Source organism: Camelus dromedarius, chromosome 10 (assembly GCF_036321535.1).
Source record: "Camelus dromedarius isolate mCamDro1 chromosome 10, mCamDro1.pat, whole genome shotgun sequence".
Lineage (NCBI taxonomy): Eukaryota > Metazoa > Chordata > Mammalia > Artiodactyla > Camelidae > Camelus > Camelus dromedarius.
The window spans coordinates 47,181,111-47,201,071 of NC_087445.1; the positions used below are offsets into that span (position 1 = coordinate 47,181,111).

Consider the following 19,961-nt stretch of genomic DNA (forward strand, 5'->3'; position numbering starts at 1 on the left):
AGCAGTTTCTTGCAAAATTAAACATGCTCTTACCATACAATCCAGCAATCATGTCCCTTGACTTATCCAAATGAGCTAAAAACTTATGTCACACAAAAATATACAAAATGGATATTTACAGCAGCTTTATTCACAACTGCTGAAATTTGAAGCAGCCAAAATATCCTTCAGTTAAGGATAATGGATAAGTAAACTATCATGCATCTATACAGTGGAATATTATTCAGCCCGAAAAAGAAGTGCTATCAAGCTATGAAAAAACATGCAGGAAACTTAAATACACATTACTAAGTGAAAGCAGCAAACTCGAAAAGGCTACATACGGTATGATTCCAACTATATGACATTCTGGAAAAGGCAAAAATCTACAGAAATGGTGAAAAGATCAGTAGTTGCCAGGGGACTGTGGGGTGGGAGGAGGAAGGGATGAAAGGTAGTGGAGAAGATTTTGGGGGCAGTGAATGACTCTGCATGATATAATGGTGGATACATGTCACTATACATTTGTCCAGACCCAGAAGACTTATACTACCAAGCTGAACCCTAATGTGAAGTATGGACCTTGGGTGGTAATGATGTGTCAGTGTAGGTTCATCAACTGTACCAAGTGTACCACTGAGGTGTGGTAGGGGGTGCTGATAATGGGGGATGCGAAGCATGTATAGGGGCAGCAAGGTCTATGGGAAGCTTCTGTATCTTCTGCTCAATTTTGCTGTTAGACCTAAAAAATAAAGTCTTTTTTTAAAAGGCAGTCTTCCTTTTACTCACCCATATATTTTACCATTGCTAGTCACTCCTTCCTGTAGATTTAAGGTATCATGTCTCTTCAGTTTAAGGAATTTGCCTTAGCATTTTTTGTAGTGCATATCTGCTGGTAGTAATTTGCTTAGCTTTTCTCCGAAAATATCCTTACTTCAACTTTATTTTTAAAGGATTTTTCATTGGATAAAAAAATTCTAGGTTAACAAGGTTTTTTCGCCCTAGCTTTAAGCACATTAAAGGTGTTCCACTGTCTTCCGGCCTCTGCTGTCTCAGATAGTGAGTTAAGTATCATTCATCATTGTTCCCCTGTAAGAAATGTCATTTTTATCTTGTTGCTTTCAAGATTTTCTCTTGTTTTCAGCAATCTGACTATGCTATGTCTATATGTAGTTTTCTTCGTATTTAACTATTTATTGGGGGTTGTTGACCTTTCTGGATCTGTACACTGATTCTTTTTTAACCAAATTTGGAAACTTCTGTCCATTACTTCTAAGATTCTTCAGCCTCATTTTTCCCCTCCTCTCCTTCTGAGACACAAATTACATGTATATTAGATTGCTTCTAATATTGTCCCAGAGCCACCCTGGCTCTGTTCTTAATTTTATTAATTTTTTTCATTCTGTTCTTCACCTGGATAACTCCTATTGATCTGTCTTCAAGTTCACGGACCCTCTCTTCTCTGCAGCATCCACATCAAGTGAATTTATTGCATATACGGTACTTATAAGTTCTAGACTCATCTGGTTCTTTTTCACAGTTTCCACTTCTCTGTTGAGATAGCCGCTCATGGAGATGGTCCCTGTCTGCTAATTCCAACATCTGAGCCACCTCTGAGTCTGTGACCTTGACTACTTTTTCTCTTGATATTGGGTCAAATTTTCCTGTTTCTTCACATATCTAGTAACTTGTGATTATATACTGACCACTGTGGATAAAACACTATAGAGACCCTGGATTCTGTTATCTTAAGTCCTTTGAGTTTTGATCAAGCAGGCAATTAACTATCTGAGCACTTTATGGAAGCTCAGGTTAACATTTTATTAGGGTGAATCTGTTTCAGCTTTGCTCTTAAAGAGCAAGTGGAATGTAGGTTTTACTCCTAAGGTACGGCCATTCGGGTTTCAACAAAAAGCCGGAGAACATGTGACTAAGCCCCTCTAACGTGGTAGGACTCATGCTCCAAACTCCACCCTGAGGTGGTCAGCAGTTAACCTTCTCAGCTTCACCAGCCTCCAGCTGTTATTTTCTCCTAGGCTTCCTGGAGTACCCCCCACCACCCCCCATGCCTGTGCAGCTCAGTGGTCAAACAAGAATTTGAGAAGAGTTTATATCCAGATTCTGGGGTGCTCTGGGGCTTCTCTGGGCTCCTTCTCAATTTCTCCCCTCAATTTCCAGATACTGTACAGCCCAAGTTCCACTTCACCCTAAACAACCGTGGCTTTCTGCTTCAGTTCTAGCCAACTGACACCGTGCGGACTGGGGAACACTGCCAGGAAAAGCCATTTAAACACAGATCTCACCTCTTTTTCTCGAGGATCAAATCCCCTCCAGTTTTTGCTATTGGTCACTCTCCAGTGCCTTTAACTTTTTAAAATATTGTGTCCACAATTTATAAGGGTTAGCTGCAGGAGAGTTAGTCAGATACAAGCTGCTCTGTCATTACTAAAGCCTGGGCTTCTTTTCCTTAAAAAGTATTTTATAACTTCTTGAGTTGAATATTTAGTTCAGTTACTCCTTATTTTCCCCCCTCATATAGAAAGTAAATAAGACCATAAATTTACTTCTAACTAAAAGTTTTCCTTTATTATTTTATTTCCTTTTAAAATTATCTTTTATTTTTATTACTTATCTGCTTATCATTTGTCTCCCCCACCAGCGTCTGAGTTCTATGAAAGCAGGGACTTTCTCTCTTATTTGCCACTTGATATATTCCAGATGCTTAATAAATATGTGCTGAATTTGCAGAGATTCTTTGCACATGTAGCCAAGCTGAGTTACATAACTTTAATTAGAAAGAAAAGTCATGCTCAGCTTTGGCAGCACATAAACTAAAATTAGAATGATGCAGAGAAGATTAGCATGGCCCCTGTGCAAGGATGACACAAATTCGTGAAGTGGTCCATATTTTTCTACATATAAAATAGATAAACAACGGCCTACTGTACACAGGGAATTATATTCAATATCTTGTAATAGCCTATAATGAAAAGAATATGAAAAGGAATATATATATATTTATGTATAACTGAATCATTATGCTATATACCAGAAATTGAACACAACATTGTAAACTGACTATACTTCAATAAAAATTTAAAAAACAACAACAACAAAAGTCCCTTCACAGTAATAACATTTCAAGAAGGCCAAAATACTATTTTCAGGATATAAATTCTATCAGGAATTAACTTAGCTGAGCTTGAATTTTGGACTGCTTCGTGTTTTATGTTAACTGATTAGTTTTGTATCCCAAGGCCACAAAATAATTTCACTCCCTGAATTCAAAGCCATACTTTTTCTTTTAATGGAGGGCAGAATGTGATTAAATATGCATTTTGGTTCTGAGCAATGACAGGTTAGCTGAAGGACCTGGATTTCTGGAGCTCTATCTGTGATGAACAGCTCATGCACCATCGCTTTAATTCTGAGACTGTCCCACCTACATAATGTTCATACCTGACCATGTGCATCTTTCAGGAACCAGAATCAGAATCCCCTTGAAATAGTATCTCAAAATATAAAACATTATGTCCCATAACACCAAATATACTTGAAGAATTTGCTGAAGCCTGAGTTAAACCAAAATACTGACTTTACTTCTAAATTCTGTATTAAACAAACAAGTTTTAAGTATTTGGTTTGAACTGCTGCCAAACTTGAACATTTTCAAAAACTATGGGACTGTAACAAAACTAGGTCATCAATATACTCTCTAAATGAAATAAAACAAATGCACTGGATCAAGTCTAAAGTCCTCAAACTGAACCTCTTCACAGCAGTAGGGTCCCCACAGTACCCATACCACCACAACCAACTTTCTCATTAATCTTTACTGACAGGACCATTCCCCCTTCAAATAACCTTGTCTCTAATTTGGAAGCATCTTTCTTAGATGAAAATCAACTGAATGACCTACCAGTTTTTGTTTTCTGATTACCTCTTTTCTTTGTGCTGCCACATATTAAAAGTGTAAAGAAACATCACCAGCAGTTCTCAAACTTCACCTTCCCATCAGCAGAGGGAATCTGATCCTTCAGGGGTTTAAGTTTTCTCCTCAGCTTTCACATTGGTGATAACCCCTCTACCACTCAGACAGTTGTATAAAGAGTATCAACCATCTGATGTCTTGAGATACAAAAGTTATGCACAATTATGCTGAGATACTTATTCTGTTAGAGTCAACTAGACTTGAAAATTATCTCTTCCAGCAAGACTGTCACCTCCATTATTAATCAGCATGTTTGACAGTCAGTTATTCTAAGACTGAATTTATTTTAACTTCTTATCCAGAGCTTCCTTTAGACATTAGGATATTAACCCCTCTGACTCCAAGACAGTCATTTTAACCCTCTCTATCTGAGCAACTGGTTGGTATGGGAACCAGTCTTCACAATGTAATGAGCACCAGTTGAGTATACAGTGCGGTGCACTCTGTGTTAAATATTGTGTGTGTGTGAGAGAGAGAGCAAAAGGAGGTTACACACACACACAAAGGACAGATTTTTGGCATGCATGACTTTAAAATTCTCAAGCGCTCCTGAAGTGCCGAGTTATGTAGTCGTGAAGTGATGTGCAGTGAGCTAAGTGTGAATTTGAACCCCATCTATTTGAGATTACTGTTAATAGGGGAGCAAGTCGCTTAGCTAGTAACACAACTGTCCAGTCCAAAATACAGCACTGTTCTAATCATTTTTCCCACGTGTTTGTCAGAGGAATACCACAGAGCAGGGTCTCTCAATGTCGGCACCTTGGCATTTTAGGCCAGAAAGAACTTTGTTGTGGGAGCTGACATGTGCGCTGGAGAATGTTTAGAAACATTCTTAGTCTCTTTTAAAAAGTGTGTTGAATAACTAAATGACCAAATGAATTTTTAAGTAGTCTATGTTATTTATTTGATGTCCTTTTTTGCCCAATTTATAAGAGTATAAAAATTAAAAAAAAAATACCCAAGTAACTGAAGTAAAAAAGTAGCTTATTTTTTCTGTTGGTTTAATATCTTCTTAAAATAAATACATTCATGTGGTTTAAAATTCAAGACACAAAAGGCTGTATGGTGAAAAGGCTACTTCTCACTTGTTTCCCCGTCATCCAGTTTCTTTCCCCAGAAGCAACCAATTTCCTATGCTAGAATGCACTATAAACTTCCATTTCCGTTAAGTACTAGTCAAATTTCCTATTTAACAGTCTCACCTGACAAATACTACCTCTCCCCCGTAATTACTGCGGTAGGCAGATAAGAAACCTACCGCTATCTCCTTGAGAGCCTGTCTCAACCTCTTCTCATAGGAGTGAAAGCACCCACTTAGCCTTTCATCTCGGGATCTAGCTCAACTTTCTCTTCAACTTTGTCCTATCTTTGTCCAATAATGTAGGAAAACCCAAGTGGGTTTTGTTAGCCAGCATTCATTCACATTTTGAAAATCTATGACCTTTTGGGCAATCCATAAGTTCTTCTCTTTTAAGTATTTTCTTAGAGCAAATTGCTAAATCGGCTTTTGGAGGCAAGTTTTTGTTTGTTTTTGCCACTGTTACTATCTTAGTTAAAAAAAAAAAAAGCCTAAAAAAGACAATTTTATTTTAACACAAGCTTCTTTCATATTTAACACTATATTTTTGATCATCTTTGGAGGCTGCATTAATGTTTTCATGCCACAAGGGTGCACTAAATGCCACTTTATATATTGCACACAGCAAAATGAATGTTCATCTTTCGTTTATACATTCTGCCTCTTCAAAGATTTCCCAACTTTCATTTTTCATATTTAGACTGTGATCGATAACAAACCTAAAGTCACCAAAATAAGTGTCAACGGTAGTGGTAATATAATTTCTACTTTATCTTGTAGATCAATTAGATTTTTAAAATCTTGTTCCATATCTACTCCCTTATATGCAGTTTTAATGTAGAATTACCATTACAACTCACAAAACAGATTACCTAGAATCATATTATAGTCACACAATATGTATTTATAAATGGCATTTCTGAATGTAATAGCAAATAATAGTAAGAATAAAGATAGCTATAATTTATCAAGCATATATTAAGCAGCATCACTATATAGACATAAACTTTATATCACTATGTCCATTCTTCACAATAATCTACAACACAAATTTTCAATCCATTTTATAACTGGGGAACCTGAGGCTCAGAGATGCTAGGCAACTTCTCCAAGGCCACATGAAAATTAAGTGACAGAACTGGGATTTGAAGCTGGGTCCACACAGCTCCAAGATCCAAGTTCTCTCCAGTACACCATGTTCCAATGAAGAATATCATAAGAAAATACTTTCATCTTACCCATAGTCATCTATCAGGTGAGAGCCAAGTACCACCACATCAAGTTCAAAGAACTCAGGTTCCATTTTAATGCCAAACATGATCGGGGCAAGTTTAGAATAATCAGCACGGTTGCAAGTAGCAACACAAACCCGAAGCTTTCGGTTATTCTCTTTCTTCTCCATGATTTGCTTTTTCTTTTTTGTGAGGTTCTTAAAATAGAGTTCCTGGAGTTGCAAAAATAAAAATTATTTATAATCTGAACGATAGGTCCTAGATATAAAATTTTACAGTTGTTAAGTTCTTAATCACCATTTAGTATAGTGATTCTTAACCTTTAGTCCCACCCCAACGTCTGTGTGACACACCTACTGGTATATCAAGTTATGAAATTCCAGCAGACCAACTATAACTCCACCCCTTTCTCTTACACTTAAGAAAACATACTGGAATGCAGTTAATAACATAAATCAACCCTCATTTAAAAGGTCAGCAAACATCAGCTGTTTACTATTAATTAAGAATTACTTGCCATTCCTCACAACTGATCCCAATATACCAGGCAAGAGCAAAACTTTAGCTGAAAACTACTGATCTAGTTCAACTCCCTCATTTACAGAAAGAGAAACAAGTCTTGAGAAAGGAAATTCCTTCCTCAAGATTTAAGACCACACCTTAAAAGGAATGAGAGCTGTTCACCCTCACATTATACACTATATACAAAGCACTATGATTTGTGCTGAGGAAGAGAAAGATGAATAAGATAAAACAAAAATACCTCCTTAGCACCATAGCCAGTGCCTACAAACTTGACAACTCCAAATGCCTACCAGCTGTCTCCTATCCCACAGGCACCTTAAAGTCACTGTTCCAAACCGAACTCATTTTTTTACAAACCTGTTCCTCCTTCCGTGTTTTCTGACTCGGTCATGAACTTCGTTTATCCAAACACCTTTATATCCTTGTTGTCTCAGTTCCTCACCCTGTACCTCCTAAGCCCCGTCAATTCAAACTCCTGAAAGAATATCTTTCAAATCTATCTCTTCTCCATCCCCACCCACCAGGACATCCCCTAGCCCAATCCTTCATCTTAGGTCTGAACTATTCTCACACCTGTCAAAGTGGTTTGCCTGTCTCTAGTCTTGCCCTGCCTCCCACAAACTTTCAGCGTGATCTTGCCAAAGTTCATAAATCTGATTACATTGCTAGACAGGATATACCACCTATGGACAAATTCCAAATTGCTGATCTGGACCTAGTCCATCCTTCCAGCCATTTCTCCCTTACTTACAATCACCCCTTACTCTGTGCCAAAGCCACACCCAAGTGCGTGTAGTTCAACTGGTGGGTCTCCACGTCTCCGTGCCTTTCTAGACGCAAGTACCTCCACCTAAAACTTCCCTTCCCTCTTGCCTGGACTCTTCCTCAGCCTTTAAAACTCAGTCTAAGGGCCCCATCTTCTGGAAAGCTTTCACATAACCTCAGTTCCTCGTCACCCCACCTCTCTTAGAGGCAGCCTCCCTTGGAGCACTATGGCCCTGCCCACCACACACAAACTATTGCTCAACTCCTCTGCCCACCCATCCCCCCAGAATTCCATACCCTTCAGTCAAAAAGTAAAAACCAGGGGGAAGGGATAAGAGCTATGTTTCAGGGAGCTTTTTAAACTTGCTTATATTGATGTAAATTACTTCATGGACTGACCTCAATGCATATGTCTCAGGAAGTGTATCAATATTCAGAATTTGCAATCAGGAATCCAGAGAAGCTTGAGAAGGATGTCAATAAAAAGGGAGCTGCCTTTTAAATCAGAGTAGACTCTGGACAGTGGAAATCCCACCTCTGCTGTTGATGCCTCATCTCTCTTAGGCTAGAACTGTAATCACACAAACTGCCCATCATTAAGCCCATTCATATCAATTAATAATCTCCAGTAAAAGCTACTTCCACCCAGCAGAAGGCATTAAGAAGATAATGAAGTGAGCATTCTGTCAAGAGAGTTGTATTTGTAAGATCTAAGCACTACCTAATCATCAAAGGGACAAAAATATTTTTCCAAAAATGGCTGTTTTAAGTGTCCCTGTACATAAACGTTCTTCCATGCATCATTAAATTTGGGCTGAATAAATTGTTAGTGATATTTAATTTGCTGAGTGAGGCAAAGCAAATCATTCATGATTGGTAAATGTGTATTTATTTTAAAAGAACAGCAAACTTTTCATCTGGCAATTCTAAAATGCTTAGTATTTACCAGGTAACTCAAAGGTTATTCTACTAAAACTGAAAGTAAGGTAGCTATATAAACTATGAAAAACACATTACTAGGGCCAAAACTTTAAGGAAAAAAAAAGTTAAATCTGAAAAAGGAAATAATGGTAAAATGCCTTTTTAAGGGGGGAATTCTTTTTCAAAAATAATTTTAATTGACTTATTTTTTTGATTAGGTAGTACATTCACATGATTTAAAACTGAAAAGTCACAAGAGGCTATATAGCAAACAGTCTTCTCATCTGTGTTCCCAGATATGTAGTTCTCCCTGGATGCTTAGAGTTACTAGTTTCTTATCTGTCCTTCTGCTATGCATTTATAAATAAATACACATATATTTTACGTATATAAATACATACGTATTTTATAAATACACATAGTGTGTATCATGCAATTAGTATTATATTCTACAAACTTATTGCTTACCTTGCTTTTTAAACTGTTCCTAATTAAGTTTCTGAATTAGTGATAAAATGGGAAAGTTTAAAGTCTGATTAGAAATATCAAACCTAAAAGTGCAATTTTGAAAATTACTGGCCATCAACTTTTCAAATATATATAGGGCTATAAGAGCCCTGAAAGTAAAAATGACCAATGTCACAAAGAGTTATTGAAAACCGACTCTGCGCAGAGGACTGTAAAGTACACTGAGAGATGTGGAGCTGAGAAAGACCTCACCTCTGATTTTTAGGAACTTATAGTCTAGTCATGACATCAGGCCACAGAATAGATCTTAACTTCACTTGCCCAAACAGAAGCACCAGGAAGAAAATTAATACATTTTCTTTCTCTGCCCCATATGCATTATTTTTTGTTCTGAATATCAAGCCCAAAGATCCATTTTTATACTGAGAACTGTGATCAGAGTCTTCATGACAAGTATAGGATGAATAAATGTGCCAAAATGGACTTAAACTATAGTAGGAGGATTTATGTTGCATAAAGTGCAATGCAAAACAAGATAAAACTAGTTTCTTTAGAGTGGAATCCTAGACAGCAATGAAAACAAATGGACTGTGTCTACACATGTCAATATTGATAAATCTCAAACACATAATGTCAGAGGAAAACAGAAAATTCTAAAAAGTTAAATACAATAGGGCACCATTTAAAAAATGTATATAAAACTTAAAATGGAGAAGAACCTAAAAACATTTGTGAGTACATATATGCACGTATATGTATAACTGAATCACTCTGCTGTACACTTGAAACTAACATTTAAAATCAACTACACTTCAATAAAAAATAAAACTTAAAAATATGTAAAACATTACTGTACGTTGTTTATTAAGCTATAGTAAAATTACACACCAACTCAGGAAAGTAGTTACTTCTGAAGAAGAGAAGGGAAAGGAAACGGGGGCTTAAAGGGTTTTCATTGTCCATGTAAAAATTTATTTTTAATTGTAAGTAGAGGTCTGAAACAAACATGGTAACACATTAATACACGTTAAATCTTGATGACTGGTAGAAGATGTGATATTCTCTCCTTTCAGCACATTTGAAACACCATACCTAAAACAGGGAATCCTCTTTTACACAGACACTGAGGATGCACTGTCCACAGTCCTTAAAGCCCAAAGCTCAGAAAGCAGGTCGGATTGGATATTTGCATCCATTTCATTCAATTCTGTAATAGTAACAAGTGCCACCGAAACATAGATGCCAGAAAATGTGCCTTCACCTTGAACTCACTGGTAATCTCTGAGAAACCTGCATTCTCTCAAGACTGACCATTATAAACAGACAAAAAGTGACCTTTTCCAGAAAAATAAAGACTGTTGTCCCACCCAACAATGGAAAAAAGACAGATGAACACTTGGCTCAAACAGTCTCGGGGCAGAGGAAACCATCACAGTCAATATCTGCCAGGCACAGGTGAGCTTTACAAGCATCAACACAATTCATCCTCACAGCCCCACCTCATTAGTCTCATTTGACAGATGGGCACACTGAGGTACAGCAAAAAATCAATTTACTTGCCCCAAATCACAGATAATTGCCAGAACCAAACACCAAATCTGCATTCAGGTAGTGCCCACGTCCAGTGTTTGCCTGTGTCTGTTGATTTCATAAACACCCATAAGGGAGAATCTTCCCTAAGCCTAGGCCTGCCAGGCATCGCTTTTCCCTCAGTGCAGAGGGGATGAGACTCACAGGAATAAGGAGGAGGCTATAAAAAGTGGTCTGAAATTCAGAACCCTATCCTGAACTAGACTCCAGTGTGACTTCTTCCAGAGCTTCTATAGTGGGTTAAACAGTTATCTCTAAATGCTATAGCTGTACCCAATCCCTCTTCTCCATCAGTATTCCAAACTAATACTTTTTCGTGCTCTCACCATTTTACAAGTGTGCTCAAGATTAGGGGTGCGGGGTAGGAAGGGAAATAAACACGTATTAAACTTCCAAGGAAGCTCAGACTCCGAGTATAGGGTTCAGTGAAGACACTCAAGATTATCTTTCAGTCCGATCCCTGATGCCGGAGGGCCACTTATCTGCCCCGCAGCTCTCCGCCCTCTCCTGCACACCCCCGCGACGGGACGCTATCTTTCAGGACAGCCGGTGGGGATGGAGTACAGCCGGGCTTCGCTCTAACACCCTGCGCTTCAACTTCCCGGTCATTTTCCCGGGGTCTGCACGCAACCTGCCTGCAACCTGCGTCTAAAGCGGGGCCCGCCACCAGACTAAAGGGCTCTGGCGTGCAGGCCCGCGAGAGACAGCGAGGCCCGGGCCGGGTGCCGTGCGGAGCCGCCGGCCGAGGAGCTGAGGCCTCTGGGCGAGGGCCGAAGGAAGCCCCGGGGGCCAAAAAGCTGCGCTCCCCAAGCTCGCCTGCTGCGCTCCCCAAGCTCGCCTTCCCCCCTCCCCGCCTCCCGAGTCCCCAGCAGGCGCGCGGCTCTCACCAGAAACCGGTACGCCGCTCCTCCCGCACCGCCGCCACGGCCTGGCCCCGCGGGAAAAAGCCGAGCGCTACGCCGGAAAGCACGACGGCGCGAGCCCGCCCCCTCGGCTTCCGCCACTGGGCCCCGCGGGCGGGGGCGCGCGCACGACTCCGGCTCCGTGCGCCTCGTGCACCTCGCGAGCTCCGCACGCCCACCCGCGCGGCTAGCCTGCGGACACGTCTTACGTGGCCCGGAGGAATTCGGGGATTGGCTGTGCGGGAGGGCGGGGCGGGGCTGGGCCTTTCGTGATCGTGGCGCCTCCAAACCCGTGGTCCCGCCCTGCAGTCTCCGCCCGCCGCACGGACGCTCGGAACCAGAGTTCCACGCGGGTAGTTGTCTTGGTCTGGCGCCTGAGGTGCAGTTTCTTAAGCCTCTCGTCCCCGCAGTCATTTCATACTCATGACCAAAACAATACGGTCGTGTGGCGGTCCACCCAGAGCCCTCTCCTGAAAGAAGCCGTGCCACTCCAGAAGCCTGTCTGTTAGAAGGCTCCGTTAAATGCTGATGGCCAAGGCGAGGCAGAGACCAGCTGAGACTTTTAATGAGCTCAGCCTCGGTCTTCCCTGCAGAGAAGCCCCAGGCCGGGCTGCCTCAGAGACGTGCAGAGAGGAGCACAGAGGTGGCAGAGAAAGTAACGGGAACGGGTTCACGCGACTCCTCATAAAGACTTTAAACGGCCTTTTCAAATTACTTGGTCAGCTTGAGTTGTTAATACAAAACATTAAAATATTTTTTTACACCTATTAAACAATTCACCACAGGTGAAACTAAACAGTCTACTAATTCATTGAAGGTTCTTGCTATAAAGTGAATTTTGAGTCCAATCATTTGCACTTGTATTTTGGTTAATGATGAAGCTCTAATTTGCAGAATACTTATGAACTGTTAGTTCCCTTGTAACTAGCTTAGAGCCACCAAAAGGTCGCATCAGCCACAAAGGACAGACATTAAGTGGTTTTGTGCAGGAAATACCAGCCGGCTTCTTTTTTAAATATCACTTTGGCTACTGTGCAGAGAATGGATTCAGTGGGAGTCGAGAATGAATTGGGTGGGAGTCAAGAATGGTGGCAAAATCTCTGGAAGGATACCAAAAAAGCCTGGTATCACTCATTGCGCCTGGTAGGGTTGGGAGGAGATGGACTTTTCACTTAATTCCTATTTATAATACCTTTTGTATTTTGTAGTATATGCACACATTTTGTATAAAAGAGAATAAAATAAAATTACTTGTAAAAAATGGTGGTAGTGAAATTCAATTGAAGTAGATGGAGATGATACTTAGTTTGGAAGTAAAATTGATGAAACTTAGTTATGGTATGAGGAGATGATAGAGAAAAGGAACGAAACAAGATTGACATCCAGATGTCTGGCATTAGTAATTGGGTGATTAGTGCCATTTACCAAGATGAGAAGAGCTGGGGGAGTGACCAGTTTTGGGGAGTTAAAAGTAAAGTTTTAATTTGTAACATGTTAGGTTTGAGATGCCGAAGAGATAGTCATAGGAAGCTATTAGATAGGCAATAAGATATATGAATCTGGACACACATTCACCAGATGATGTATTAGTTTCCTATGGCTGCTGTAACAAATCACATAAAATTTAGTGGCTTAAAACAACACAACTGTATTCTCTTGAAGTTCTGGAGGTTAGGAGTCTGAAATGGGTTTCATGGGGCTAAAATCAAAGCAGCAGTGTAGGTATCATTGCAAGAAAAAAAATTTGTAACTATACGTGGTGATGGATGTTAATTTTGTAACTATGTGTGGTGATTATTTCACAATATATACATATACCAAATCAACATATTGTACACCTGAACCTAATACAATGTTATATGTCAAATATATCTCAATTAAAAAAAAAGGTATCAGCTTTGTCTTCCTTAGGCTGCAGGGGAGAATCTGCTTCCTGGCCTTTTCCAAGGTGTAGCGGCTGCCCACATTCCTTGGCTTGTGGCCTCTCTGATTCCTTCTTCCCTTGTCACATCTCCTTCTCTGACTCTTCTGCCTCCCTCTTTCACTTGCAAATATGTTCTCCCATTCAGGAAGTAGTCTTTTCATTTTGTTGATAGTTTCTTTTGTTGTGCAAATTTTTTTAGTTTGTTGTAGACACTTTTGTTTATTTTTCCTCTGCTGTCCTTGCCTGAGACATATCTAAAAAAAATATTTCTAAGACCAATGTCAAACAGCATACTGCCTATGTTTCTTCCAGGAGTTTATGGTTTCAGGTCTTACATTTAAGTCTTTAATTCATTTTGAGTTTATTTTTTTATATAGTGTGAGAAAGTAGTCCAGTTTGATTCTTTTGAGGTAGCTGTCCAGTTTTCCCAATACCATTTATTGAAGAGAGTGGGTTTTTTTTTCCTTGTACATTCTTGCCTCCTTGTCATAGATTAATTGCCCATATAAATGTGGGTTCATTTCTGGGCTCTTTATTGGTTCCATTGATTTACGTGTCTGTTTTTCTGCCAATACCATACTATTTTAATTACTATAGCTTGATAGTATAGCCTGAAGTCAGGGAACGTGATTCCTCCAGCTCTGTTCTTCTTTCTCAAGATTGTTTTGGCTATTCAGTCTTTTGTGTTTCTATACAAGCTTTAAAATTATTTGTTCTAGTTCTGTGAAAAATGCCATTGGTATTTTGAAAGAGATTGCACTGAATCTGTAGATTACCTTGGGTAGTATAGTCCTTTTACCAATATTAATCTTTCCAGTCCATGAACACAGTATGTATTTCCATCTGTTTGTGTAGTCTTCAATTTCCTTCATCAGTGTCTTACAGTTTTCTGAGTACAGGTCTTTTACCTCCTTAGGTAGGTTTACTTCTAGGTATTTTATTCTTTCTGATGTGATGGTAAATGGGGTTGTTTCCTTAAATTCTCTTTTTGATAGTTTATTGTTAGTGTATAGAATTCATTGATGCACTCTCATAGTTTTCTGGTGGTGTCTTTAGGATTTTCTATGTATATATCATGTCATCTGCAAACAGAGACAGTTTTACTTCTTCCTTTCCAATTTGGATTCCTTTTATTTCTTTCTCCTGTCTGACTGCTGTGGCTAGGACTTCCAACACTATATTGAATAAAAGTGGCAAGAGTGGGCATCCTTTTCTTGTTCATGATCTTAACAGGAAATGCTTTCAGCTTTTCACCATTGAATATGATGTTAGCTATGGGTTTGTAATATATGGTCTTTATTATGTTGAGGTATGTTCTGTCTATGCACACTTTCTGAAGAGTTTTTATCATAATGAATGTTGAATTTTGTTGAAAGCTTTTTCTGCATCTATTGAGATGATCATATGATTTTTACTCTTCAATTTGTTAATGCAGTGTACAATACTGATTGATTTGCAGACACTGAACCATCCTTGCATCCCTGGGATAAATCTCACTTGATCATGGTGTACACTCCTTTTAATGTATTGTTGAACTCGGTTTGCCAATATTTTGTTGAGGATTTTTACATCTATGTTCATCAGTGATATTGGCCTGTAATTTTCTTTTTTTGTGTGATATCTTTGTCTGGTATTGGTATCAGAGTGATGCTGGCCTCATAGAATAAGTTCAGGAGTGTTCCTTCCTCTGCAATTTTTTGGAATAGTTTGAGAGGATAGATGTAACTCTTCTCTAAATGTTTGGTAGAATTCACTTATGAAACCATCTCGTCCTGGACTTTTGTTTGTTGGGAGTTTTTTGGTTTTGTTTTTAATTACTGATTCAATTTCATTACTGATAATTGGTCTGTTCATATTTTCTATTTCTTCCTGATTCAGTCTTGGAAGGTTATACACTTTCAGGAATTTGTTCATTTCTTCTAGGTTGTCCATTTTATTGGCATATGATTCTTCACAGTAATCTCTTATGATCCTTTGTATTTCTATTGTGTCTGTTGTAAGTTCTCCATTTTCTTTTTTTTTTTTTTATTGTTGTTGTTATTTAACATTTTTTTTCTTAAGTGTAGTTGATTCACAGTGTTGTCCTAGTTTTTGGTGTAAAGCAAAGTGATTCAGATGTATATATATATATTCTGTTTCATTTTCCTTCCCATTATGGTTTATTACAGGATATTGAATATAGTTCCCTGTGCTATACAGTAGGACCTTGTTTATCTATTTTATATGTAGTAGCTTGTATCTACTAATCCCAAACTCCTAATTTATCCCTCCTCCACCCCCTTTCCCCTTTGGTAAACAAAAGTTTGTTTTCTACGTCTGTGAGTCTGTTTCTGTTTTATAAGTAAGCTCATTTGTACCATATTTTAGATTCCACATATAAGTGCTATCATATGGTATTTGTCTTTCTCTGTCTGTCCTACTTCACTTAGTGTGATAATCTCCAGGTCCATCCATGTTGCTGCAAATGGCATTATTTCATTCTTTTTTATGGTTGTACACAATGTATTTCATTGTGTGTGTGTATATATATATATACACACCACATCTTCTTTATCCATTTATCTGTTGATGGACATTTAGGTTGCTTCCATGTCTTGCCTATTGTAAATAAATTAACTTGGTGATTTAATAATGAAGTACTCTTCCTCTCTACAAATTCTGTCCACATATTAGTAACCTCCTATTCTGAACACTTTATTTATGTTCACTCAGTATTTCTAACAGTCTTAAGATATAGAGTCTATCACCCCCATTTTATAGGTAGAAAGACTGAAGCACAGAAGGAAAACTTCCCTAAGGTCAAAGAGCTATTAAGCAGAAGAGCCCAGCCCTTGGTCCCACATGCTTAGCCACTATCCTATATTTCCCTTCTATACTAAACAGAGCCTTTATACATTATGACAAAAATCTATCTTCAGGTTGATCTTGATCTTCAGTTTTTGGGTAAGCTGTTCCACTAGCTAAGAATTCACATTAACTCTTCTATTTATCCAGCCCACATCTCTCTGAGTTACACATAATGGTCTTAGGAAATTTTTTAAGATATCTTCTTTAAAATCAAGGTATATGCCAATGACATTCTCCTGATGTACTAGTTTGATAAAGCCTTCAGAAAAGAAAATGAGATCAGTTTGGCACAATTTTTTAAAAATAAACTTCTCACTGAAATATAACAAAGAAAATTGCACATAAGCTTGTGTTGAATTTTGAATTTTTATGAAGTGAACACACCTGGATAACTGTCACCAAGATAAAGAAAGAAAACATTACCAGTATCCATGATCCATGAAAAAAACCTAGCACCATGGCTATGCTTAGTAGCAGACACTGGTAATTAACAAGTGGTAATTAACAAAGCACGCAAACTCACTCTCTGAAGCATTTGGACTATGGAATGCAAAGAGGACTGGCCAGTTGGAAGTGAGTTGGGAAATGGGGCACACTAAAAACCAAGATACAGATACATTATGAGAGGTTGAAAGGTGGGTCATAGGGAGAGAATCTAGTCCCTGACTTGCCTTGTATCCTGAACAACTCTCTGACTTCAACCCTTGTGTATATTTAAAATAAATCCCCTTTTTCTTGAGATGCCCTGTTCCTTGTAATCACAAGATATGAATAACAAAACTGTAAGCCACAAAGAGCCCCCAACCCTATCATTTCGATTCCCAACTCAAACTGATTGGTAATGACTGCCTGGAGAACTGTGTGGGAAATGACTCTTGAGGCTGAGTTCAGTGGAAAACAATTATCATGGTATCTGCCACGTAGTTCCTTTTCTTTGGTGGGGGTAGGGTGTGGAAGGGAGGCAGAGATGGTGCTATATACTCACCATTCCTGCTTTTAGCCAATATCATGGAGAAATCAATCAACAGCTGGAAAAAAACTGAGTAATTAATCACCATATTAAGCTAGATATTTGTTTAATAAATATCCTCCCCTTCGCTGTTCCCCTCGCCCCACTCTGTATCTCAGCCACAACACTTTTAATTGCCAGAATCTCTTGAGTATATAAAGAGGTAAAACATATCTCACAAACCAGACATCACTACATAAGCCCGACTGTTTATAGCCTAACCAAGTCATACGGATGCCTCCCCAGAACAGAGAGAATGGCCCCTCTAGTACTGATGAGGTTACACTACATAAATGGGAAAGCAGTTCTCTTCCTCTTGGGACAGGCACGTAAAGGCTAAGTTTACACTGGCTGAAAATAATTCAATAACATCCTAAATGATATGGGTCAACTTCAGGTTCATAAGAGCATGAGATTGAAAGATACGCTTACAAATGTACTGATTAAGATACTTATGATAAGGAGAGAAAAGCCTTTTTGAAATTTGTATTTCAGGACCATATAATCACTATCCATAGCCTCAATTACTAATCATGTCAGATTTTTAGAGCACCTGTGTTAGCGAGCCATCCTGTGCTAGCTTTCCCCTTTATAGAAGAAAAGTACAAATAAATACAATGACTCTGTGCTCATTTTTCTGAAATACTGCCCTTTGTTGGACAATTTAAAAATGTATTTTTATGGGCTATGTAAGTATCATATTTTATTTTTTAAGGTTTTTTTGGGGGGGATTAGGTTTATTCATTTATTTTTAGAGGAGGTACTGGAGATTAAACCCAGGACTTCCTACATGCTAAGCATGTGCTCTACCACTTGAGCTATACCCTTCACCCTAAAACTATCATATTTTAATCTGATAAAGAATTTTATTTCTTATCTATCTGCTAGGGAAATGAGCTAAGCCAGAGAGAAGTCAGTCACCCCTGACTAACAGGGGTTCAGAAAGTTTAACTGGCACAGCTATTCCAGCTGAACTGGAAAAGTGTTAAAAACTAGTTTGCTTTTAACTTTGACTCTGTTATAAAAAATTGGATCAATAAAATTATGTTGTTAAATAACTGCTCATTAAGGAGTTACATGGAAAGTATGTTCTTTTGGACTTTAAAGGATCTGGCTAAGATCAACCACACTCGATACCAGCAAAAGCCTTTGGAGAAATTTCATGATTTCCCAGCAAAGGCTGCGGAAGCAGCCAAGATACTGGTCCAAAACTCCTGGAGCTGAGGAGTTGCCCACAGTTAGTAGTCAGCATCCAGCTGAGATGAAGCTGGGAGCCCATGTGGACATTCCTTTGGAGAACTGCTGTGGGCTTAAGTGCAAATGCTTAAGACACATCCAAGTATATGTAATTAATGACCATGAATCCTAAGCATGAACATAAGGCCTCACCCTCTCTCTTCTCATGTCTTTATGCCCCTACTCTGGAGTGTATCTGCTTCAACCTTTCAAATCATTTCTGTTGTTCTTCCCTACCCTGCTTCCTCTCTGGAAATGTGCACTCCCTTGTGATTACACCTCGGCCCCTGGTCCTCTACATACTTGGTCTTTCAGAATTTCATTCACTCTCAGATCTTCCATTCTGACTTCCACGGAGGTAATTCCTTGAATGCACACTCTGGCCTGATCTTTCTTCCTAGTTCTAAGTCCATTATCTTCAACTGCCTGCTAACTATTTCCTCACCTCCAACTCAGTATATAACATTTAGTTTGGTTTTTTCACCTCTCACTTCCTTATTTCTTTTAATGGTACCAACTGGGCACTTTTATTCCAACTCAAAAATCATAGAGTCATATTTTAATCTTCTCTCTCTGACTTTTAACATCCAATCTCTCAAATTCTTCAAAATGTTGGGTGTTTTTTGTTTTGTTTTTTTTTTTGCATCTTCTCTTCCTTCCTGTTTGGTTCAGATCTTCATCCTCTTATTTCCTGAATTCTGAAATGCCTATATTTTCATAATTTTTACATCCCTAAAATCAAGATTTATTTTATAATCAGTGTATACATTTAGTGTAGAGTTTCTTATTACAAAAGTATGTCATGTCCATAGTGTCTTAGAATAAAAAACTATAGCATCTCAGACCTAGATTAATGTGCTTCCACTTGCCCTTCCAGTCTGTGTTCCCTTGCGTTTCATATCTGTCCTGCACAACTACTACCTGATTAATCTCCTTAAAAGACTGCTTCCATATGGTCTTTTTTTTTTTTTTTCCTGCTTACAGGAAACTTCAGTGGCTCCCCATTCCCTCTAGGTAAAGTTATCAAAGGTCCCCACAATCATGCACTGACCTCTTCCTGGTCCTTACCAACATTATTCCCGTACCCAGATCCTTCTGCTCTGAACCAGATCCTTCTCTGCCTCTGTCTGTATCATTTCCACAATTACAAAGCTATCCTCCTACTTACACCCTGCTCAGGCTTCAGGTCCCATATCTGCTGTGAAAACTAATGTAAACTCCCTCTCCCCAAATAATCTCTTCCTCCTCTAAATTCCTGTAGGACTTGTCTTGACTACTCATTTCACACTTATTATTAGTTATCTGGTATCTATATATATATAAAATATATATATATAAAATAATGCATCTGATGTTTTATAATGAACCTGAGAAAATCAGTCACATTAGTTACCTCACTGTCCTATTTCTCTCATCAGATCATAAATTCCTTGAAGTTAGCTCTGTGAAGTATACTTGCTTCCCTGATCGTTCCTTAAATCATGACTTAGTGAC

General features: G+C 38.7%; 1 protein-coding gene and 1 non-coding gene across 6 annotated transcripts in view; one reads left to right on the forward strand and one right to left on the reverse strand.

Moving 5' to 3' along the window:
* Window positions 1-19,961, reverse strand: part of GNE (glucosamine (UDP-N-acetyl)-2-epimerase/N-acetylmannosamine kinase) — a 61,515-nt gene that overhangs the window by 38,118 nt on the left and 3,436 nt on the right. For 2 of the 5 annotated variants that reach the window (XR_010382719.1, XR_010382718.1), the window contains exon 2: window positions 6,287-6,492. Coding sequence is in view for 2 of the 5 variants with exons in the window: in XM_031450025.2 (XP_031305885.1) it covers window positions 6,287-6,450 (164 nt within the window). In the remaining 3 variants the exon portion in view is untranslated. Of the gene's footprint in view, window positions 1-6,286; window positions 6,493-7,969; window positions 8,142-11,436; window positions 11,559-19,961 lie in introns of those variants that run through there. The other 3 variants (XM_031450025.2, XM_031450023.2, XM_031450026.2) reach the window with 3 other exon arrangements.
* LOC116152809 (U6 spliceosomal RNA) lies at window positions 2,786-2,891 on the forward strand. The gene has a single exon (XR_004136515.1). It is a non-coding gene; the product is annotated as a U6 spliceosomal RNA (small nuclear RNA).